The sequence below is a fragment of the Hyalella azteca genome, unplaced genomic scaffold, assembly GCF_000764305.2.
Source record: "Hyalella azteca isolate HAZT.00-mixed unplaced genomic scaffold, Hazt_2.0.2 contig6568, whole genome shotgun sequence".
Taxonomy (NCBI): domain Eukaryota; kingdom Metazoa; phylum Arthropoda; class Malacostraca; order Amphipoda; family Hyalellidae; genus Hyalella; species Hyalella azteca.
The window spans coordinates 223251-244937 of NW_025936726.1; the positions used below are offsets into that span (position 1 = coordinate 223251).

General features: G+C 37.6%; 1 protein-coding gene across 1 annotated transcript; it reads left to right on the top strand.

Moving 5' to 3' along the window:
• The first annotated feature begins 1085 nt into the window (after positions 1-1085).
• Positions 1086-11933, top strand: LOC108676725 (sialin). Its single transcript, XM_018164855.2, has 9 exons — positions 1086-1417; positions 5751-6002; positions 6732-6819; positions 7338-7525; positions 7792-7938; positions 8266-8398; positions 8811-9052; positions 9626-9744; positions 10525-11933. The coding sequence occupies exons 1-9, from the start codon at positions 1187-1189 to the stop codon at positions 10598-10600; spliced, it is 1476 nt and encodes a 491-aa protein (XP_018020344.1). The 5' UTR covers positions 1086-1186; the 3' UTR covers positions 10601-11933.
• The last annotated feature ends 9754 nt before the right edge of the window (positions 11934-21687 follow it).

Below are 21687 nucleotides of genomic sequence, written 5' to 3' on the forward strand. Positions count from 1 at the left end.
AAATTTATGGGCATAGTATTAGTGTTCTTTTATCAATTTAATCGTTACTGCGGTAGTACGGACTCCAGTCAATGACACGTCATATGTCGCCACTCTGCATATACTGCACATACCTCACCGCTCGTCACTAAAAAGCGTGTAATACTCGCCAGATATACGATTTCTAGGGTTTGATTGACGCATATCAACCAAGAAGCTTTTTAGATAGCCCTAGAAAATTGTGGCTCCATTTTTTTTTACTTAATTGACAGTTTCTTTTGAAGGCTGGATAAGTAAAAATGCAGGAACTCGTAACCTGGAGCGCGAATTTGTCGGTCCTCTAAGCTTAGTCCAGGAAAATTGGGTTTGTCTTTTAAAATTTTTTTCGACCATTTTATCGTAGTTCAGTAGTGAAATATACTCCAAATCCATGCATCGTAGATTAATCAATCGCAAATCGTTCATACGTGGTGCCCAGTGGCAACATTGCTGACGCTGCTGAGAAGCGTGATCAGCTGTCCACAACTTGTTCAATGTAAATAAAATTCTACAATCGCTGAGGGCTGACGTGCACCCTGATCGCACCAGGTACGAGTACCTCAGAACCCCATGTCAGAACCGTACTCATCTTGACAGTCCAGAGCACAGCAGCTGTACGTGTACATTAGTACTGCACTCTCTTGACAGTCCAGAGCACAGCAGCTGTGCGTGTACCTTAGAACTGTACTCATCAACCTACTTAGGCTTGGGCGGTTTAGATGGGCACGTTCATTTTCATTCATTCATTTATTTGTTTTCATTTTGTACTTGAATTATTTATGTCCGTGGCGAATCAAGTAATTCTGAAAAATATTCTTTTTTCAGCAACAACTTTCGTGCTATTTTTGCGTGCTCCGTATTTATTAGTAGAGAATAAATTCTGTAGAAAAAGTTTTTTTCATGTTTGGATTGATGACTTTTGTAAAATGGTAACAAAATTGACGTCGCTAGAAAACAAATTACTTTATCTCTCTGTCAATTCTACCTCTTAAACGCAGTAACAAAGTATCAAAGTATCTATGATTTCGAGTTTGAACGTGTTGGATATTTTATTAGTGTCTTGTTGGCAGGGGAGATGTAAACAAACTTCGAAGTACCAACTATGTTGTCTTATAATATAAGTCTTTTTGTGCCTTTATAGAAGCTTCATAGTTTATTCCTCATAAAAATGAATATCAGAGCTTTCTCATTTTTGTTATGTAGCGGAAATTTTATGCTTTATGCACTACGAGTCAATTTATCAGTGGCCATTGTTGCGATGGTCAAACCTGACTCGGAGTTGGTTCCTGTCACGATCCCTCCCAGTCCGAGTTTCAAATCTTCACTTGACAAAATTGAACCGTACAATGAGAGAAGAGTCTGCCACTATCCAGATGAAACTCTTCCTACTGCTACTGTGGTATGTTGTTAATTCTTAATTAATGGTGCAGAAATTATAATTGAAATGAAATTATTATTGGATCTCTGGATGAGTTAAAATTTTAATTTCCATACCTACTCATTAGTCATTACTGAAATTTGACAGCTCCTAACTTCTAAGTTCTAAGTGACATTTTTGTAATTTGTTCTGCCTGAAATTTTTCTTAGCTTGGCTATGGATTTGGATTTGGGGTGTGGCCCGGGCCCCGGTGTGCCACTGTGCCCGGTGTGGTGACTGAGAAAAGTCATTTCAGAGTCAGGCGGCTCAGGCCTTTGCAACGGCCATCAGCCATGCATCACAGATTCATTTATTATTAGGAAGGAAAAAGGGAGACCAAGCTAGAAGCCTAGGTGGAAGTGAAATACCGTAAAATGTGGTAACTTAGGCCACTTTTTTTATAAATGATGCCTTTTTTTACTTTCTAGCTAAATTAAACATGAATTGAAACATGCAAAATACAGGTCTATACTCTAGCTTCACTCACCATAAATTGCTGGCTCCTGCCTCTCATAGTCTTTATGTGATTTAAAAAAAAAGTTATGGTCTATGTTACCCCAGCTCTTGGGGTATCTTAGACCGGGTTGTAAAATCAATTATATTTTTTGGTAAAATAACTCCAAATAACTCCAGGTTTTGGTGCATTGTAGTAGAACTCTTTTAGTTACATATGCAAATGACAAACTTGAGGAAAGTGTCATAGTTTGCAAATTGGGGGCGCCGCCCATAATGAGGGAAATGTGACTACCTAATGGCAGCCCTGATGGGGTAATATTGACTGGCTTGGAAATTAAGTTAAAAAACCATATATAAGACTCTGTAGAGTCTGACTGAAACATAAAGAAAAAACATAAATAGGCTGTCAAACATAAAATATGTTATATATGGTAATTTTATATTAACTTCCAAGCTGGTCTATGTTACCCCATCAGGGCTGACATTTGGTGGTCTAAGTTACCCCATTTAGGGGCAGTGCCCCAGGCTGCCCCCCATTTGCAAACTATGACACTTTCCTAAAATTTGTCATTTGCATATGTAACTAGAAGAGTTCTACTACAATGCATCAAAACGTAGAGTTATTTAACCAAAAAATAAAAAAATTGGAGGTGGTACTCTGACAGGCTTTAAATAATGGCCTTTTTTCATGGGTCACATTTTTAATTTTTTAACCTATTAGATATGCAATTTTGCAAACTTTTTAAATATTTCTATTGTGATATGTAGCCTCAGTATTAGGCCTTTAATGCCCATCAACAAAATTTTTCTATGTCAAATAGTTTTTGGGGTTTTTGTTAAAAAAATGAAAAGTGGTCTAAGTTACCCCGCTGGTCTAAGTTACCCCATTTTATGGTACCTACTGCAACTCTGCAAGTGCAATTAAAGGAGAGGCTTGAGAGTGAGAGGTGTGAAAGTTTATGTTAAGGCTGAGCCTCTGAGGAGATTTAAACTAATGGCAGAGAAATTCGAGAGAAGATTCATTTGGTTTATTATTGCTATTTGCTATATCCCAATTATTGCACTGTATAGTTTATTTATATTAGCTATGGGGCATGGGGCCTCTTAATCTTAGGCCCTGAGCCTGAATGACTATTTGTATTAAATTAAATTGTTATGGTTTGGTTATTTTAATTTTATTATTGCTTTTTTTACTCCTCCACTCTTGCCAAATGCCAACCTTCTTCTCAGTCCTCTCCCTCACCCTCTATGCGCTTGGCTGTCCAAAAATTGCTTTCCACCAGGCATGGAATATATCTACCTACTTGGCTAGCCACGACTGAATTTTTCGATCCTTGTTTTTATGGATTTACCAGCCGTGATTCCATTTCTTTGAGTCGTGATTCCATTTTTTCGAGCCGTGAATTCCATATCTCGACCATGAAAAGCCATTTACAAGGCGCAAATTTATTTACAAAGTCCATGCACATGTTACCCCAAATCTCTAATTTTGCCCTAAAACAGTCAAACAGCAACAATAACATTTGTCTTTACTGTAAGCTGAACACATGTTAATGCAGTCTGACCACTCTGACGTGACCACAACTATGCGCGATCTTCAACTAAATGTTTACGTTGACTGGTTATCATTACGATGATTACAATCCGGAGGATATTTTGGCAGGAATGGTATACCGTCAACCGGGGCTATACTCGGGATGGGCAGGGTAGGTAACTCGGGACAGTCCTCCGTTTTCGGGACAGTTTTAGTAGCAAAACTAATTGGAATATTGCAAAACTAAATATAGTGGCATAATCATCAACATTTTTCCTATCTATGTACCGTAGTATAAAGAAAGTTAAAAAATACTACATTCACTAGCTCTGAAAAATTCCTGAAAAATGGTGAAAAACTATATTTTGAAAAGTTACTTCTGCTAAGGCCTGTAGTAAAAAAATATTCACCATATTGAAAAATTGTACTTACATAAAAGTTGCACCCAGGTGTTGGCTTGAAAACGTAATTGACAGATTTTGCCTATCTCATTCCAAAAAAAAAATTGGCGATCATTTCCGCACGGCGGGGCTACTCGGGACACCCCCAAAAGCGCATTTACAGTAGAACCTCAGTTAGCAAAGGCTCCAGTTAAGAAAAAAATTGATTAAAAACAAAGAATATTGATTACATTTACCTCGCTGAGCAAAAAAGAGTTCACTTATTGTCACACAAATTACAAGCTGTCCTGTAAGCTTACAGATACAGAAAAAATGCTATAAGGCTGCTGATATGAAGCTTGCAGTGAACAAGGTTGTTGTAAATGCTCAATGGCATGTTCATGGATATGGTAATATCACATCAATAATACAGTACCATCAACTGGGGGATTCTGCAATGTTCATAATGATGGCCAAAGCTGGGTCATAAATGATGGCCAAATTCACTCTGGCATTTACGACCCCGTTTTTGTTTGCAAAACAAAATAAAAAATCAGGGCCCAAGTCACCCCAGTTGAGGGTAATTAATGTTTATGGTAATATCATATCAATAAAGGAAAAACAAGTCAAAAATCACTGAAAATGTCATTTATTCTACCTCTACATCATCTACAATGAAAGAGGAGGACTTTAAGGTACTTTTTGTAATGAATGAGTACATTCTGCATGCTGTAAAAGTTATAAAATTAAGTTTTATTGCAAGTGTCCCCAGAAGCCCTGTTCGACAGGGCTACTCAGGACACTCTTTTTTTTTTTTTTGCTTCTAGCACCTTATGAATAGCATATGGAATTTTTTTGACAATGCCATTCAATAGCCCTCACAAAGAGCTATAAAATGAGCCTAAAATTGTTTATTAAATGTTTCATCATCAGAAGTTATTAACAGTTATTAACAAAAAAGAGCTCAAAACTGTCCCGGGTAGCTCCAGTTGACGGTAGTAATGTGAATTGTGGAAGTTAAAAATTTTATAAAATGACTTGTTTGCAAAGTGCAAACTGAAATTTTTTCAATCAAACAAAAATTTATGACATTTGAGCCACAAGATTTCATACCTACAAAAATTATATATATATATGATATTAGAGCTGCGATATTTCAGAAAAAATGGGACTTTTCCAGCTCTGCTTTCCACTGTCATAGCAATAGTTGCCCCTGTTGACAGGCCCACTATTATTGCAATCCATACGTCTTCTGTTTGCTCATACATCGCACCATCACCCTCATCCCTCTCATCCAGTATCGCTTATCATTTCCAGTCTCTACTGCTCATATTCATCACACTCCATCATCAGATGCTCCTCAGTTTCCCTCTCACCTCTGTCACACATAAAACAAATATCCTCTCCTATCATTCCACCATGCCAGCTTGGTCACACAATGAAATTTTCACTTGATACTCTTCTGTTGTCATTGGCTATTTGTATCAAGGCTTTCCACAGATTGGAGGGCACAGACAAAAAGTGCTTTCCACAGACTGAAGAGCACAGACAAAAAGTGCTTTCTACAGACTGTAAAAGAAATTTGCTGCTCAAAAATTTAGATTGGGGCTCAAAAATTCATGAATTCATTGCTCTAAAAAATAAGTAATTGTTTTCCATACTAGTTGTAGCTCAAACATCATATTTTGAATAAACTATAAATGTGCTAAATCATGTAGTAGTTTTATTCACAATTAAATAGGAGATATTTCATCTAGCAGGAAATAGCAGCAGCCAGTGGCATCTGATCAGAAAAGGATCAGAATGCCTATGCATATAATCTTCTATGTGTATAATCTGCCTATACATATAATCTTCTATGTGTACCTATAATTTTTCTCATCTGTCATATCTAGAAGGCTTTGCTGTGAGTTGCTCATCTTTCATGATATTTTTTCTCTAACAGACTAGCAGTACATCGAGTCAAGGGGAATTTGACTGGGATGCCAGAACACAAGGGTACATCCTGGGATCATTCTTCTGGGGCTATTGCCTCACTAATTTGCTTGGAGGCCTGCTGGCTGAGCGATATGGAGGTCGCATTGTCTATGGCATGGGTGTCACTCTCACCTCCATTCTCACAATCCTTTCCCCTATGGCTGCTCATTCCTCAACTTCTGCTTTTATGCTCATTAGAATATTGGAAGGCATGACAGAGGTCAGTAATGAAAGTCACATATTTATGCATATGATTGGATTCTGACTGAATGGACTGTATTCTTTTTCAACCAAATTGACTTTTGAGTACCTAGTACATATCCTATTTAAATGATTTTGTACTGATGTCGATCCAAATTTCATCTCTTAATTTGTCTCGTACGGTAACTTTATAACAAATGATTTATACATTTCAAATGTTGTTAACCTAATAGTGCCTTGATTTTTTATTAAACAGTGCAAACAAAAATTATTGTCTAATTTATAAAAAATAAGGAAAATTGTTAATAAATTATATTCTCTGGTCTTCAATGAAATGTGCTCAATAGAAAAAATTCTGCCAACCTACCATATACTGATAATTATAAATTAGTATTAGATGGCAGAATTTACTTGTTTATACATGTGTGATTGATGACCAGAGAATCTGAAGAAAAGTTCCACTCCCTGATAATATAATTCCAAGAATTCTCTTATTATAAATATACCTATGTATAGATACTACATCAATTTATTTAGTACTCAGGAAGCATTTTAATATAAAAATTCATTCAATCACAAAAATGGCTAGTAGGTAGCTTCTCTTCTCTCAGAAGTTCAATGTTGTCTTAAGATGGTTGCATTTTTTTAAAGTTGTATAGGTATATATTGCTGAATTGCATTGCTTCTAGTTTCAAATGATGCTAACTAATTACATTCAGAAATACCTAATAATGAATTCATGGTGCAGGGTGTAACATTTCCTGCTATGAATGTACTCATGGCTCACTGGGTTCCAGCTGCTTCTCGTGCTGGATTCTTTGCCTTCACAACCTCAGGTATGAGTTGTACAATTATCAAGAATTTCATTAATGAATACCTAGGTTATTGAATTGTAGCGAGCACATTTTATTTTCTCTGTGCTTCAATAACGGTATTAGGGTTGGAACTTTAATATGTGGCTGTCTAAATATTCAGTATCGTGACCATTATTGTTGGGTACATTCATGTTATAAAATTTGTTATCTCTGAAATGTAATTTCATTTGTAGCGATTTCAATTAATTTTGCAATGCAAATTGTTAGGCCTTGAAGAAATAGCTTTATAATAAACCTAAGTATCCAAATTTTACCATGATTAAAACCTTTCCTGATTTCACTACATTTCCAGTAGTTTTGAAAACATCACAATGTGCACTTTGCTGACTAACAAAATCAAATTGTACTACAAATAAATAATAAATTATATACCTCGAAATGTAAAATTGTACCAATCTCTCTGAGAGGTTATTTATTTGATTTTCTTTTGTCAGTAAATCCATATGGTCCTGTTCTGATGAAATTTATTTGTGTTACAGGTTGCTTATTTGGTACTGTGGTGACGATGTGCGTGACAGGCTTGCTGTGTGATTCCAGCTGGGGATGGCCAAGCTGCTTCTACCTTTTTGGGTTCCTTGGCCTCGTATGGGCTGTTGTGTGGTTCTATAACGTCTCTGATGTGCCACTCACTGGCAGTGTCAATGCTGACCAAGACACTAGAAGAAAGGTGCTTGTTTGTTCCAAAACTAATTGAGTATTCTGCAAGTTTTAACCTATTAATATATTTTCAATAATAAAAACTTTCAGATTGTCTAGTATTTTCATTCTATTTATGCTGAATTTTCACATGTAATGTTAGGAACTAGCATACATTTTGTTGGAACTTTCCTTTTATGCTCACACTATACCGTAGTACCTATATCAATTCCTGCTCTTGAGGTTCCTGGTAAAATTTTCATCAGAATTTTCCTGATGGAAGTTTACTTTGTGCAGAGCGGGGTGCCATGGATGAAAATAGTGACTTCTCCAGCCTTCCTGTGTGTGGTTGTGGCCCACTTCTGTGCCAACTGGGGCTTCTACTGCCTCCTCACCGAGATGCCGTCATACCTCGCTAAAGTCCTTCACTTCAACCTCCACACTGTGTGTACTCACTATTACCTCATCATTCTCATTCTGTACATATGTATTCTTTCTTCAATGCGCATTCCACAACAGGAATAGAGCTCCATTGTTGTATTGAATATTAATATCACCATTCTTTCACACACTCAGACTCATTGAGGGAAGTCTCTTAACCCTTTCACGGCCACATTTACCAGTTAAACAAGACATACCGTACCTATGTGTTTGTAAATGTCTTATTAATTTCAAGCTGACTTATATCGGTCTTGTAGTAAGTGTTGTGAACCTTTCGAAATCATTATACTTGTTATGATGATGGTAACAAATGAATATTTCGGTGTGCAGAATGGTTTAGTGTCAAGCTTGCCCTTCATCGCCAAGTGGTGCACGCTGCTCACTTTCCCTGCCTACATGGACCGCAAGGTACTCAAGGGTGAAATTTCTCTCTACAACGCACGCAGATTCTCCTCCTTTGCTGGTAAGTTTTGACTTTTTTGAACAGTTGTTTGTACTATTGTATTTGTAAACGTGAAGCGAGCCTGTACAATTACAGTAATTAAACCAGGTAACAAATTAGTCAAACCATATATGTATGCAATTATGCATCCAGTATTCCAATTCTCATTATACAGGCCTTCAAAAACTAAAGTGGATGTAAATTACTCTGTAAATAACTTTAAAAAGCTCTGCTGAAAGCTTCCATAACATTGAGTCAATTTCATGGTTCTACCTCGTTGCGACAAAGCTTTCTTGATTGACTGCAAGATCCCATCAATTTATCTCCCTTACCGTTCTATGTGTGCACTTCAACTACATGGCTGGAAGCTCTTTTTGAAAATTAAAGCAAGCTTTATATAATTGCTCCTGATTCATTATTTTGCCTCGATCAGGCCTGCTGATACCTGGTCTGCTGCTCACAACCATCGGGCTGGCGGGCTGTAACCGCACCTTGGTGGTGATGATCCTGACTCTGGCCGTCGGGTTGTCGGGGTTGGATCACGCAGGGCATCTCTGCGCCTTCCAGGAACTCGCGCCAAACTTCGCTGGCACCTTAACGGGCATCAGCAACACCGTCGCTACCCTGCCTGGCTTCCTGGCGCCCCAGCTCACGGGGTACCTCACCCGCGACCAGGTGCCATATAGGGTGATGGTGGAGGCCGTGTGCTCTACAGGGTGATGGTGGAGGACCAGGTGGCGTTCAGGGTAATGGTGGAGAATCAGGTGGCGTTCAGGGTAAAGGTGTAGGACCAGGTGGCGTTCAGGGTAATGGTGGAGAATCAGGTGGCGTTCAGGGTAAAGGTGGAGGACCAGGTGGCGTTCAGAATGCTGATGAGGGACCCAACACCATTCAGGGTGTTGATAAGGGACCAAATTTGAATAAAAATATTGTATCATCAAAGTTATTTGTGAATTTGATGTCATCTCATATCATGTATTTTTTATCTTTGTGCTTATCCCTTAAGTAAATTTGTAATTATTTATTCATTGTAAAAAAACTCTGTAATTTATTACGGCAACTACTGGCGTGAGTACAGGGATGCAGGAGTTAGCAGGCGCGGTTCTTCATTGCATTAATATTTATATAGAATGTAATGTTTCTCCATACTCATTTATCTAAGTTAATTCCTTTGTTTTTATTTCCATATAATATTTGTGTATGAAAGTCTATGCTGGATTATTAAGGGCAGTCTTGCCTTGTGAGCAGGGGTGGGAGGGCTGGCAGACGCTGTTCTTCATCACGTTCCTGCTGTACGCGACGGGCGCCTGCGTCTACGCCTTCTTCGTCTCTGTTAAAGTCCAGCCCTGGAACAGCCCTGTACACAGGTGGGTCTATACCTGCCCAGGTGGTGACTATACCTGCACAGGTGGGTGTCTATACCTGAACAGGTGGTGTCTATACCTGCACAGGTGGGTGTCTATACCTGACTGCACAGGTGGTGTCTATACCTGCACAGGTGGGGTCTATACCTGCACAGGTGGTGTCTATACCTGCACAGGTGGGTGTCTATACCTGCACAGGTGGTGTCTATACCTGCACAGGTGGGTGTCTATACCTGCACAGGTGGTGTCTATACCTGCACAGGTGGTGTCTATACCTGCATAAGTGGCTATCTAACCAATCTTTTAGAACAAACCTTATATATATGAACAAAATGCAGTACGATCTCCTAAGCCGACTATTTGTTTTTCTTCTATTTAATGAATACACAAATAGTTACAAGTGAATTATAAATTTATTTTATTTTGAATAAATGATCGAGAGTAATTTAGACAAAAGTATTGTTTATGAAGTAGAAAATAAAATTATGACTTTATTTATTATTTATTGTCATTGGAAATAAAATAACTAAGTTATAAGCAGTTCATACAAGTTTAAAATTATCTAAAATTATCCAGGCAATTAGTTTCTCCCGAGTCCCGAGTTAATACAAAAAACTGTCTGAACAACGCTAATTTGTTTATTATTTCTTTTTGCTGTTTCATTTTAAAGCTTCCCTACACAACATCATGCGTCGTTTCTGCTCATTTATTGTTTGCATTGCTTCAATATTATTGTTTACCTGTTATGTTTGACTATCTTATGTTTGTAATTTGCTCTTTCAGCTCACAAGGGTCGCCTGGCCGAGCTCTTCTCAAGCACCCTAATCCTGCTGCTGGTCTCACTTCAATATCTGCGTAGCATCAAGGCGTGTTGGTCTGTGTCGTATCAAGGTCTACTGGTCTGCGTACCCTCTTTGTCTGCTGGGCTGCATAGCAACATGTACCTACTACTGGTCTGCATAGCAACATGCTCTGCTGGGCTGCATAGCAACATGCTCTGCAGGTCTGCTAGCCCTCATCGCGAAAATCTGAAAATACCACAGTGTAAAATTTCTCGTTTTGTTTGAGTAATAGAAAACCTGCTCTGAAAAATGATAAATAAAAATTTCGAGGCGACGTTGGCTTGCGGCAGATGTTTTTCCCTCTTCATTATTTATTTAATACATGTCTAGTTAAGAAAAGATGTAAGTGAGTCATATATCAAAAGCAACTGTGAAGCCTATATAGAACTGTGCAATCATGATTTTTTCATGAATGAAAATTGATTGTTTTTATTTATTGGGAAATTGGAAAGCATACTTTTTGCCGAAGAACTCTATACCTTTACAATTTTTTAATGTCAATTATGACTGCTTTTGACCCTGAGTAGATGTTTTATGTGGCGTTTTTATCCATGTTGATGTTATATTATGCGATACAATTACTCGTACTTGGTTACTGAACAAATTTGAGTTCCCTAATCGATACATTCCTTTAATAATTATGATAATAATTCTAATTTTGTTAAAAATTATCGTGTATATAATAAGGTTGCCTGAGGTTCACTTCAAGTTATTTGTCTGCTAGAATAGGAGATAAAGCATATCTTTCTGTATCATTTCCACCTACAGGTCTTCCTTGTTGATGCAATAATTTGATAATAACTGACGATAATGCAATGATAATTAATGACAATGATCACTTCTGACGAGCCATCAGAAGGGATTGTTTTAAATGCTCTCGCTGCAGCGTTTGATGTATAATCGGCTTCACGAGGCCTAATTTGGATGAACTTAAAATCTTGACTTTGGTTTGTCTTGTCACTGTATCGTATTTTGTTAGCGAGCTGCTTAGCTTTCTCTTATTTAATTGTGTACTGCTCTGATAACAGCGATGGTTTTAACTAGCGCAAATGTAAGGGGAAATTGCATGTGATTTCCCAACTAGTTTATATTTTGTGTGTGTTGCTTTGAGTCAAGGTTCATGTGTGTTGCTTTGAGTTAAGGGGCATGTGTGTTGCTTTGAGTCAAGGTTCATGTGTGTTGCTTTGAGTCAAGGGGCATGTGTGTTGCTTTGAGTCAAGGGGCATGTGTGTTGCTTTGAGTCAAGGTTCATGTGTGTTGCTTTGAGTCAAGGGGCATGTGTGTTGCTTTGAGTCAAGAGGCACGTGTGTTCGTTTTTGATATGACATGAGGCTTTGTGTTTGTGTGTGTTTGTTAACACGTTGTTTTAATGTGCCCCTTTTCCTAAAACTATTAAATTTATTGAAGTGCAAAGCGTTTATTTGATATTTAATTGAGCTTCTCTTTATTTGGTTTGAAAACAAATTGTTTCCGCCAAAAAGTATTTTGTACTCCACTGAAGACGTAAGAGAATGTATTGCTTGCTCAAAGTCGAAACATTACCCACATTTGTGTCAAGTCCTTAAATGTGTTCTTCCATTATAATCTGAAGTACTTTTATACATCAGCTGTACTTAGACTCCAACTTTAGTTTGTATAGTGTATTGTATACTGTGCAGTGTACCCTGAACTGCGTGTGTTAGAGGAGACGTACAGTAACTGTGTTCCTAGCAGTTGTTTTCTTACAGTAGAAGTTGTGCCAAGTGAATCACAGCTCATCATCGTTCTTCTCTGCCTGCATCACTTGGTTGTTGCTATGGTAATTTTTGCCTTATCACTTGGTTACCGGTATTGTGTGAAAGTTTCTACACTCTTCTACTGTGAAACTGGTATCTGGTATCTTTGTATAAAAATGTTTCAAAATTGTGAATGAGTTCTATAAATATTTATGAAAGAAAACTTATTCATTGAAAGCTGGATTCATTCGATGAATCCATTTAGAATAAGTAGCCAAATTTTTTCATCAATAGAATATTTATTTTATATATGTTCTATTTCAGAAGTATTTTATATAAATAGAAATTGACGTTAAAGAGCCTTGAAACCGACTGTGCTTATAACTAGTTTTCTGCAAATGGTCAACTGTGATAATTTGTCTATCGTGTGGTAGGTAGTTGAACTGGCTCAAGATGATTTGCATAATAGAGAAGTTATTTATTTTTTCAACATTTGATAATATTCGTGAACCAATAGCCGGAATATTTTATCATTCAAATCAAATTTATGTCACACTAAGTCATAAACATCTTCCAACTCGTCGCAGATACACTTCGTATGTTTGTTCAATTATTTTAATTATTATCCCGAAGTATAATGTAATTTTTTTTCACTCAAAGAGATCTAAATGTCGGTCTAAGACCTCGAGAAATATCGGGTTTTAAAAGAGATTGTACTTTATTTAAATTTCAAATGACAATTTAAATTTTTTTCCGTTTTTTCATTGTTTTGATCAATGTCAAGAATAATAATTAATAAATTGCATTATGTTTTAGTGATAATTTAACTTAATTGCAAATTTTTCATTTATAGCTGCTCCAGCCCCTGACGTTCTCGAAGTCAGTGCTAGTTAGATGGGAATTATCTGTTTGAAACGAATAATTTTATCGTCATTTGGAAAGCAAGACCAGAATGGAGTCGAGAGTAGTTACATTCTTGGCTACACTGAAATTAATTTTAAATATTATTACAATTATATTCGGTTTAAAACATTGTTGGAGTAGATTAAATCTGTGACCAATAGTTCAAATGTGTAACTAAAGGTGATGAATATGTTATAAAAGATAACGTTCTTATCATAACATGATGCAAGGTAATAATAGAAGTTATTGCAGTGTGATTGTACTGATATGAAAACTGATATATCTAATAGTTATTATATAAATACAATGTAATTGAGTTACCCACGTGACGCGTGTCAGCTTCGCGTGAGCTCTGAACTCGCGAGGATATTTTTCTACTTTTAATTGACAATCAAAGATATTTTTTATATATAAAGATTTCTAAAGTAGTTGTACATAGGCCTGTTTAGCTGCGGACTTCTTAATAGTATTTGAGCTCTTATTTATTAATGCTGCGTTGCGATGTTTTCACTGGTGCTGTATTTTTGCGAAGAAAGTATTGTGTTCTTAGCTATAGTGAATACATTTATGATACAACGAACACTTTGTTGGAACTTCACTTCAAACTATCAGTTACGTTCATATCTTGGTGTTCCACAATTCTGATCGCTCTAATGCTCATTAAATCATTGTTATGGTTTGTGATCGTCGTAAACTTTATTAAAAAATGAAGTTTAAGCCGTACTTCCATCGTTAATCTGGTATTCTGGAGTGTAACTGCGTGTTCTTCGTTGTTTTTTTATATATTTTGTAGTAAGATTCTATGGAGAAAGGTGCATCTTAATGCAGAGTGTGTTTGTGTGTTTGCTGTGTTTGCTGTGTTTGTGTGTTTGCTGTGTTTGTGTGTTTGCTGTGTTTGTGTGTTTGCTGTGTTGCACGTGTGCGCGTTGAGAGCAACTCACGTCCTCGCAACCTCGTTTACTGTTCTAACGTCCATTCTTATTGTCGTGTAGCGATTTTAGCTAAAATACAGTTAGCCTTTTTTATTTTGATACTCATGCAATTTTTTATTAGTTTTCCTATTTATTTGTGTGCCTCTTGCTTGAAACGTAAATTTTCATTTTTTGTGTGTGCGTTTTCGGCCTTCATAAATATTTTCATAATGAACTTTCTGTCCATTTCAACCTTCAAGTCTTAATTTTTTCCTGTACAAGAGAAGCCTCATAAAGAAGCACAGTTTCACTAGACATTTTTATACCAAATCGTACAATTATTTAGAAATGTTTGTTGCTAATTATAGTTCTTATCAATGCACGTGTGAAACTCGCAAATTAGACGCCTTGGCGTGGATTCTTGGACGCGTGTTTGCTCATCAGAAGTCGAGGAGGGCTTAGCGTTGCCCAGGGCAGTGCTTCCAAAACTAGGAGTGATTTCCCTATTTTCACTACACTTCTCTTTAACTTCACTTCTTGTTTGTTTGTCTGTCTGTCTGCTACAAATCTTATAATCGATATTTAACACACTTCTACCTGTCCAATCGATCTGAAATTTGGCACACTTGCGTATAGTTGGAGACAATGCATGAATCAATTGACAGAATGAATAATTTTGAAAATTTACAAAATTTTAATATCTTAAAAATATTTGAAAAATAATTTTTTTTCAATATTTTAAAATTAAATTAGAAATTCATTGTACATGTGTTACATCCTAGTTACTGGATTGTTCAGAAGTGTTGTCTTTGAAAAGCAATTTTTAAACGCATATTATTATGGGGTAAACTTTAGTGAAAATATCATCAGTGTCCGCATATATAACCATGAATTAATGTTGACAACTGTGAAATGATGTTCGTCGGCGTGAAGCTGTTTGCCTAACCCTTCTTCGTTCTCCCTGTTGCAGACATCTGTGATAATTTGCATCGTGTTGATGAATTTTTTCTTAAGATGTATGCAAGCATAACACCTGAGATAATATAGTTTTATGTGTTTTATACCTCACGCTTACGCTCACACAGAAAAAAAAATTTTTATTCGTTTTAGAACTTAGATTTTCCAGCTCACTAATCAGGCAATCATTCCTGCTCACTAAACAGACGATCATTCCAGCTCACTAAACAGACGATCATTCCAGCTCACTAAACAGACGATCACTCCTGCTCACTAAACAGGCGATCATTCCAGCTCACTAATCAGGCAATCATTCCAGCTCACTAAACAGACGATCACTCCTGCTCACTAAACAGGCGATCATTCCTGCTCACTAAACAGGCGATCATTCCAGCTCCTGTCTCTNAACAGGCGATCATTCCAGCTCACTAAACAGGCGATCATTCCTGCTCACTAAACAGGCGATCATTCCAGCTCACTAAACAGGCGATCATTCCAGCTCACTAAACAGGCGATCATTCCAGCTCACTAAACCGGCGATCATTCCTGCTCACTTATCAAGCGATCATTCCAGCTCAGCAAACAGCAGCTTTAGTATATTAAACCTGAACTGTAATGCTCACATCAAAGGTCAATGGGTGCGTGTACTGCGTAAGTACAGATAAGTGCGTCATGATGACGTTTTAGAGCCGTTTTACATTTTACGCGGTTACGAAAACGGTCAACGGTTTCTGCATAATCGATAGTCGTTAATCGCTCGGTGTTTTTCCGTTGATTTTAATTATGTTTGCTTGATTTGTCCTCCTATTTTGAACTGTTTTCAATTTTCCCATAATTCGTGGAGGCATGTTACGTTTTTTTTTTTTATTTAATGAGGTTTTTGAATCTAGGATACGCGTTCACCGTAGGCTACTCATAAGACGTTTTGTACTGCAATTTTTACGAATGATAAAATATATTTTGGATTTTTCGGATGTGGTATTATTACCCGGTATGTCAATCTGTACTTTTATGATGTATTTATTCGAAAAGCAAGAATTTGCCGATCCATAGAGAAAGCCAGATAAGAAGTGCTAAGAAGTTTAGGCGAGTAGATTTTCCATCCGTTGAAGAAACTAACCTCAAGAAATTCTATATCTACTGCAAGTTTAAATTTTAACCGAAAATTCCAACGATCACAAACAAAAGTTTTTGTTTGTCTTTAACACCATGAAAATCTTCCAGAAATCGCGACTATTTTCTGCTGTCGGAATTTTCCGATCTAAATATTCCCTCATTGCATAATGCACATTAATAAAAATATATACCTCAGTACTCACTACAGTGAGTGGCAGAGAGCGCATTTTCTTGTCGACGAAAACTTGAAGTCACGGACGGACAGACAGACGGACATAGCAAGCACAATAGTGCAATTTTTCCATAAATGAGAAAAGGCGCTAAAAATTAAATAATTGTTAGAATAATTATTCTCTAAACTCGTCACGTTTAGAGCAATAATCTGTCATGGACTTGGGACTGGGGCGGTGTTCACTGAAGTTATTGTTACGACGGGATCGGCGTCGGAGCGGTCGAGTTAAACGAAGTCGTTGCAGTCGCTGGTGCCATGGCTGACATTGACGACTTAAAATTGTTACGCGTGCCCTCAAACCATTAGAAATAATTGAAATATGACAATTAGAATTTTCTTCACACAAAAAATACGGCTAATTAGACTTTAAAAACAATAATATTTAAATGGATTTAGGTGAGAGTATTAACATACGGCAAATACTAATGATAATCCATCAGCTTCGAAAACTATTACCATAAATATTTCAGTTCAAAGCAATTCTAAAAAAAACTGTCAAGCTACAGAAAAGAACTGCATTATTAACGTACCTGAAAAACATTACTCGCATATACCTAATTTAAATAGGAACACCAGGCATGATGATTTTGTGTATAAGAATACTATGAATAATGATTTTTCGTATAGAAATATAATACTTTTTCAATAAGAATATCGTGCAGAAGTATTTAGTGTACTCAGTAATTATGGCCCCTGTGAGATAAGAGGTCGAGATATGCGTGGGCTCAAGGCTGTTACATGATAACGCTTGTTTTGGGGCACACACTTAAGGCGAGGCCAATTAAAATTGTTATAGTGGAGTCAAGTGATTATTCTAGATTACAATTAATCACGACAGTGATCAGGGCGTTATTATGATAGATTTGATAAGTCGATTAAACTCTATTAATAAACTTATCAATATGAGATTCTTTTCATTAATTCCATGTAAAAATGATCAAGTTTAATTTCAATTAATCCTGTCGATACATATTATATAAATTAAGAACAAGTGTTACAACCGATATATATTGCATACTGCAAAATATCTTACACGTGTTCTGTACACAAATGACGTTTCAGAGACTTCTTGATTAATATTAATCTTTTCACAAATCCTACATGATTCATAGTAGTTATGATGTCAATGATTACTAAAGCAAAATTAAATATTTTTAAACCAATGAACTCCAAATTGTATTGTGAGATCACTTGATCATTTAAAAACTATTGAAAAGATCTTCATTCATATCCTTCGGAAAATTGTAAAATTCAAAACTTTGAAATAAAAAGAAATTTTCGTAGCTTCAGATCATTGTAAAAAAAATATCCTTAAACATTTCTATTATTTACACTAGGTTTAAACTTATTTTTGTGCAGAACTAATATAATTGGTAACGATCGATGGTGTCACGGGTGCATATAACCAACATTTCAAAAATGTATTTCGTCTGTTTAGAAATAATGGACATACCGTTATTATCTATTCCCGTTTTGACACCAGCTGTGTTATGGCGGTCCCCCCTGAGAACCTGAGAACCTGAGAACCTAAGGCTCCCCGGACTCCAAGCCGCTGATTGAGAACTGATTAATACAGATTGTAATGAGATAACAAGATAACAATATATCCAATACCCCTGTCGTACAAACCACTTCTGTACCGTTTCTGTACAACGACACAAACAGTACACCGCAGTTCTGCTTGCTGTTTTGTAAATTAGTGAAGTTAATTTATTCTTGGTCATTTAATTAACTTATATCTGATTAATTCAAATTTATCAGTGATTTATAAGATTCCAACCTCGGAAAAGCTGTTTGCTATGTTGCAAGGATCTGTTAGCTAACATCATTTGTTGTAACAGTTGTTAACTAATCAGTGATGTTGTTGACGCTACGATGTTGTTGAAGTTTTGCTAAACTGAATTCGATTAAAATTAAAAAAACAAATTGAGGAGAAAGAACTGCAGGAGAAAATGCAAACAATTAAAATCTGATAACTTTAATAAGGTTTTCTGAGAAACATATTGTCCAAAACTCTTCCTGTGTAGCCACACAAACATTAACTCAAGAACTCTGCAGACGTCGCCACACTGCAACTCTGCAGACGTCGCCACACAGCAACCCTGCAGACGTCGCCACACAGCAACTCTGCAGACGTCGCCACACAGCAACTCTGCAGACGTCGCTACACAGCAACTCTGCAGACGTCGCCACACAGCAACTCTGCAGACGTCGCTACACAGCAACTCTGCAGACGTCGCCACACAAGCCCATTGACCTCTGTGTGGCTGTGTGACTGTATGAAAGGATGCTCAGATAGCGACACAGATGCCTGTACACAAGGCTGTCATAGCCGCTGTGTTATTATTGGACATTTTTCTATTTTTCTATTTATTGGACATATTCCCTTTAATATAATATCTAATTATCAACAAAAGTTCTCAAGTAAGGGGAGTCTTTGATCTGAATGGACGAGTTTTCTGGGGTTCTGTGATGATAAAACTTGAATGCCTAACTCTGCGTTTGGATCTTGATTTTTGTCCTGAAAATCAAATTTTAAAATCAGTTGAACATGTGCACAACTGCACCTGACTGCACCACAGCTGTCAGGTTCTAGTAGTGTGGTCACAGCTGTCAGGCTACAGCTGTAAGTTCTTCTGCTGTAAGACTACATTGTAATGATGCAGCTATGAGGCTACAGCCATAAATGTCAGTGCCTTATAACTAAAATGCTGCAGTCATAAGGCTACGGCTACACAGTAAGTCGCATTCGACTTTTGAAATCAATAAAATAATAAATAATATTGATAAATATTGTCAATATTGATAATATAAATTGATAAATCTGCCTTGATTTTTGTTTGAAAGTAGATAATTTTGCATAATGTGGGCAGGGAATATGTTTGAGGGGAGGGGGGGTTGACGTGTGTCGGTCAAGCATGGGGAGGAAAAGAGGGTTGAGGGGGCAGAAGATAAGATTGGGGATAGGGAGAGGGGTGGGGTGATACCAGCGCCCCTCTGGCAACGAGGGGGCCCAGTATCGCTAAGGCGTTGGTGAAGGTGGGGTGTGTGGTGCTCGCCTCGGGCGATTCTGAGTGCCGGGTGCTGGGAGTTTTTTGATTATGTGCTTGCTGTTTGTTATTATATATAACGACTTAGTCATCAATTTATTGTTATTGATCGTGTATTACCTAACAATTTACTAATTGTAGATGTAAAGTCGTTGCTCCAGCACTGAGTGGTCTGCAAACTTGAGCATGTTTTGACAGCCAATGAAAACAAATACGAAGTTCTTGTCCAGCGTTATCTATGACGCAGCGATAAGAATCCATACAAAACATCGGTTTTCTTGTACACGTTAAGCCAACATCGTCACTCGTAGTCAAACATGTGACATGACGTGGCAGGCTAATGAGTCACGACGTGACTCAGTTTGTTGTGCATGAATTGACTCATTGAGTGATTAGAATGATACGTGACATGCGTCAATAGGACTTGAATTCGATGAACTTTATTGCTTGGTTAATCAGTTGATATTATATGTGGGGCGTGGGCAATATTTCAAAGCCGTTCTGTTTCAATAGGTGAAAATACCTCCTACAACCATCAGACTGCCGCTGCAATAAGCAATAAGTTTGTTCCACCACAACATCACAGAGCACCACATGTCCCGTTGCTGCATCACTCCATTAGAAGCTGGAACATCACTCGCATCACGACTTCTTGCAATGCAACCCTCGATGCCCTTATTTCACTGAGTGTAACGACGGAGGTTTTAGATAAAATGAGCAAGGCACCGTTTTAAAACTATTATTTCATTAGAACGTCTCATGGTGAAGAGATCTAATTTATTCAGAATAAGAGAGGGGAAATTTTCTAATTTCAATACACAGAATTGAATTTTGGATAATTCAATTAGGCATAGAATAGAATATCTCAGGAATAACATGTCTCATTATTGGCCCGTCTGAGGCATGCCCGCGCACCGCTGATGTTCATTACTGCGCTGTACGCGAGGCTCGGGGAATGTTGCTGTAACATCAACGATGTTGCGTTCTGTTGGCTGCGATGTTACAGTCGTCTACTAGTACTACACTATAAAGATGCAGCTATAAGCCTTCAGTGTCTTACAGCTGTAATGCTACAGCTACGACGTTTGAGACGTCAACGACACTGTAACGATACAGCTAAAAGGCTACAGCTGCAAATGTTAGTGTCTTACAGCCACAATGCTACAGCTACGATGTTCGAAACATCGATTACACTGTAATGATACAGCTATAAGGCTACAGCTGCAAATATCCGGGCTTTACAGCTGCAATGCTACGGCTACGTTGTTTGAGACTTTTCTAAATTCAACTTCTACCGAGGAAAAACAGATCACTTGCCTTCGTATCTGGAGATCGCTCTATATATTATGTATCGATCGATTTATTGAAAAATATCGATTGAAAATTATCTATTGTGCCGCTCAACATATGTCGCCAGCTTAATGTTGTAGCTATAAATGCTTATAACTGTATATACTTTCCCAGGGTTTCAATACAAAATTTCGAGTAAGGAATGTTTGTGAATCATGTTTCCAATAACAACTTCCTAACATTCTCCATATATTCATCACTTCACTATTTTTTAAAGAAGGTTCAACGTTTTTGTCCTTACTTGACACCCACACATGGGTAATGTTGAGCTCTCGTATGTAATGCATGTGTTGTCACACAAAATAACGTGTGGGCATTAATACAACACAAGCGAGGACTATCACACAACACAAGCTATATGCTGCCACATCTTGTAACCTTATGACCTTATGATGAGTTTAGGACTTCTCAGTCCACGGTCAAGCTGATGCGCCGCCTTCGTCGTCCTCTGTCTCCAAGTCGTCGATATGCAGGTTGACCCGCCCTCGGGTCGCAAATGTAACGTTGGACTTATTCTATCTTTTCTCTTTTGGGCCAGCTGATGCAAGATGCTGTTGCTTGTCTCTTGCTGAGGGTAGTTTTTCATAAGTGGACGATCCGGGTTCTTGAGCAAAAACTCATCCAGTCGTCACTTGAATGTCGAAAGGGTGAACTCACCTCCTCTCAGCACCTTTGGCAAGGCATTAAACAGACTCGGTCCTACCACGGACAGTGATCCCTCACGAAAGTCTGTACTCTGGCCGCGGCTCGGTTATTAGTACGCGGAATCCTGCACAGTCTCCCCCTCCTCTCGTGGTAATATGCTACTATTTTGGAGGTCTCACTTTCAAAGTTGGGAGCCAGTCTGGTTTTATCACCTTCCTAATGTAC

What these genes read in the sequence shown, in the direction of transcription:
- LOC108676725 (XM_018164855.2), top strand. Translation starts at nt 1,187, where the DNA reads ATGAATATCAGAGCTTTCTCATTTTTGTTATGTAGCGGAAATTTTATG. An exon ending in TATTGGAAGGCATGACAGAG is followed by an intron (nt 6,003 to 6,731) that starts GTCAGTAATGAA and finishes TTCATGGTGCAG; the next exon opens with GGTGTAACATTTCCTGCTAT. An exon ending in ACCAAGACACTAGAAGAAAG is followed by an intron (nt 7,526 to 7,791) that starts GTGCTTGTTTGT and finishes TACTTTGTGCAG; the next exon opens with AGCGGGGTGCCATGGATGAA.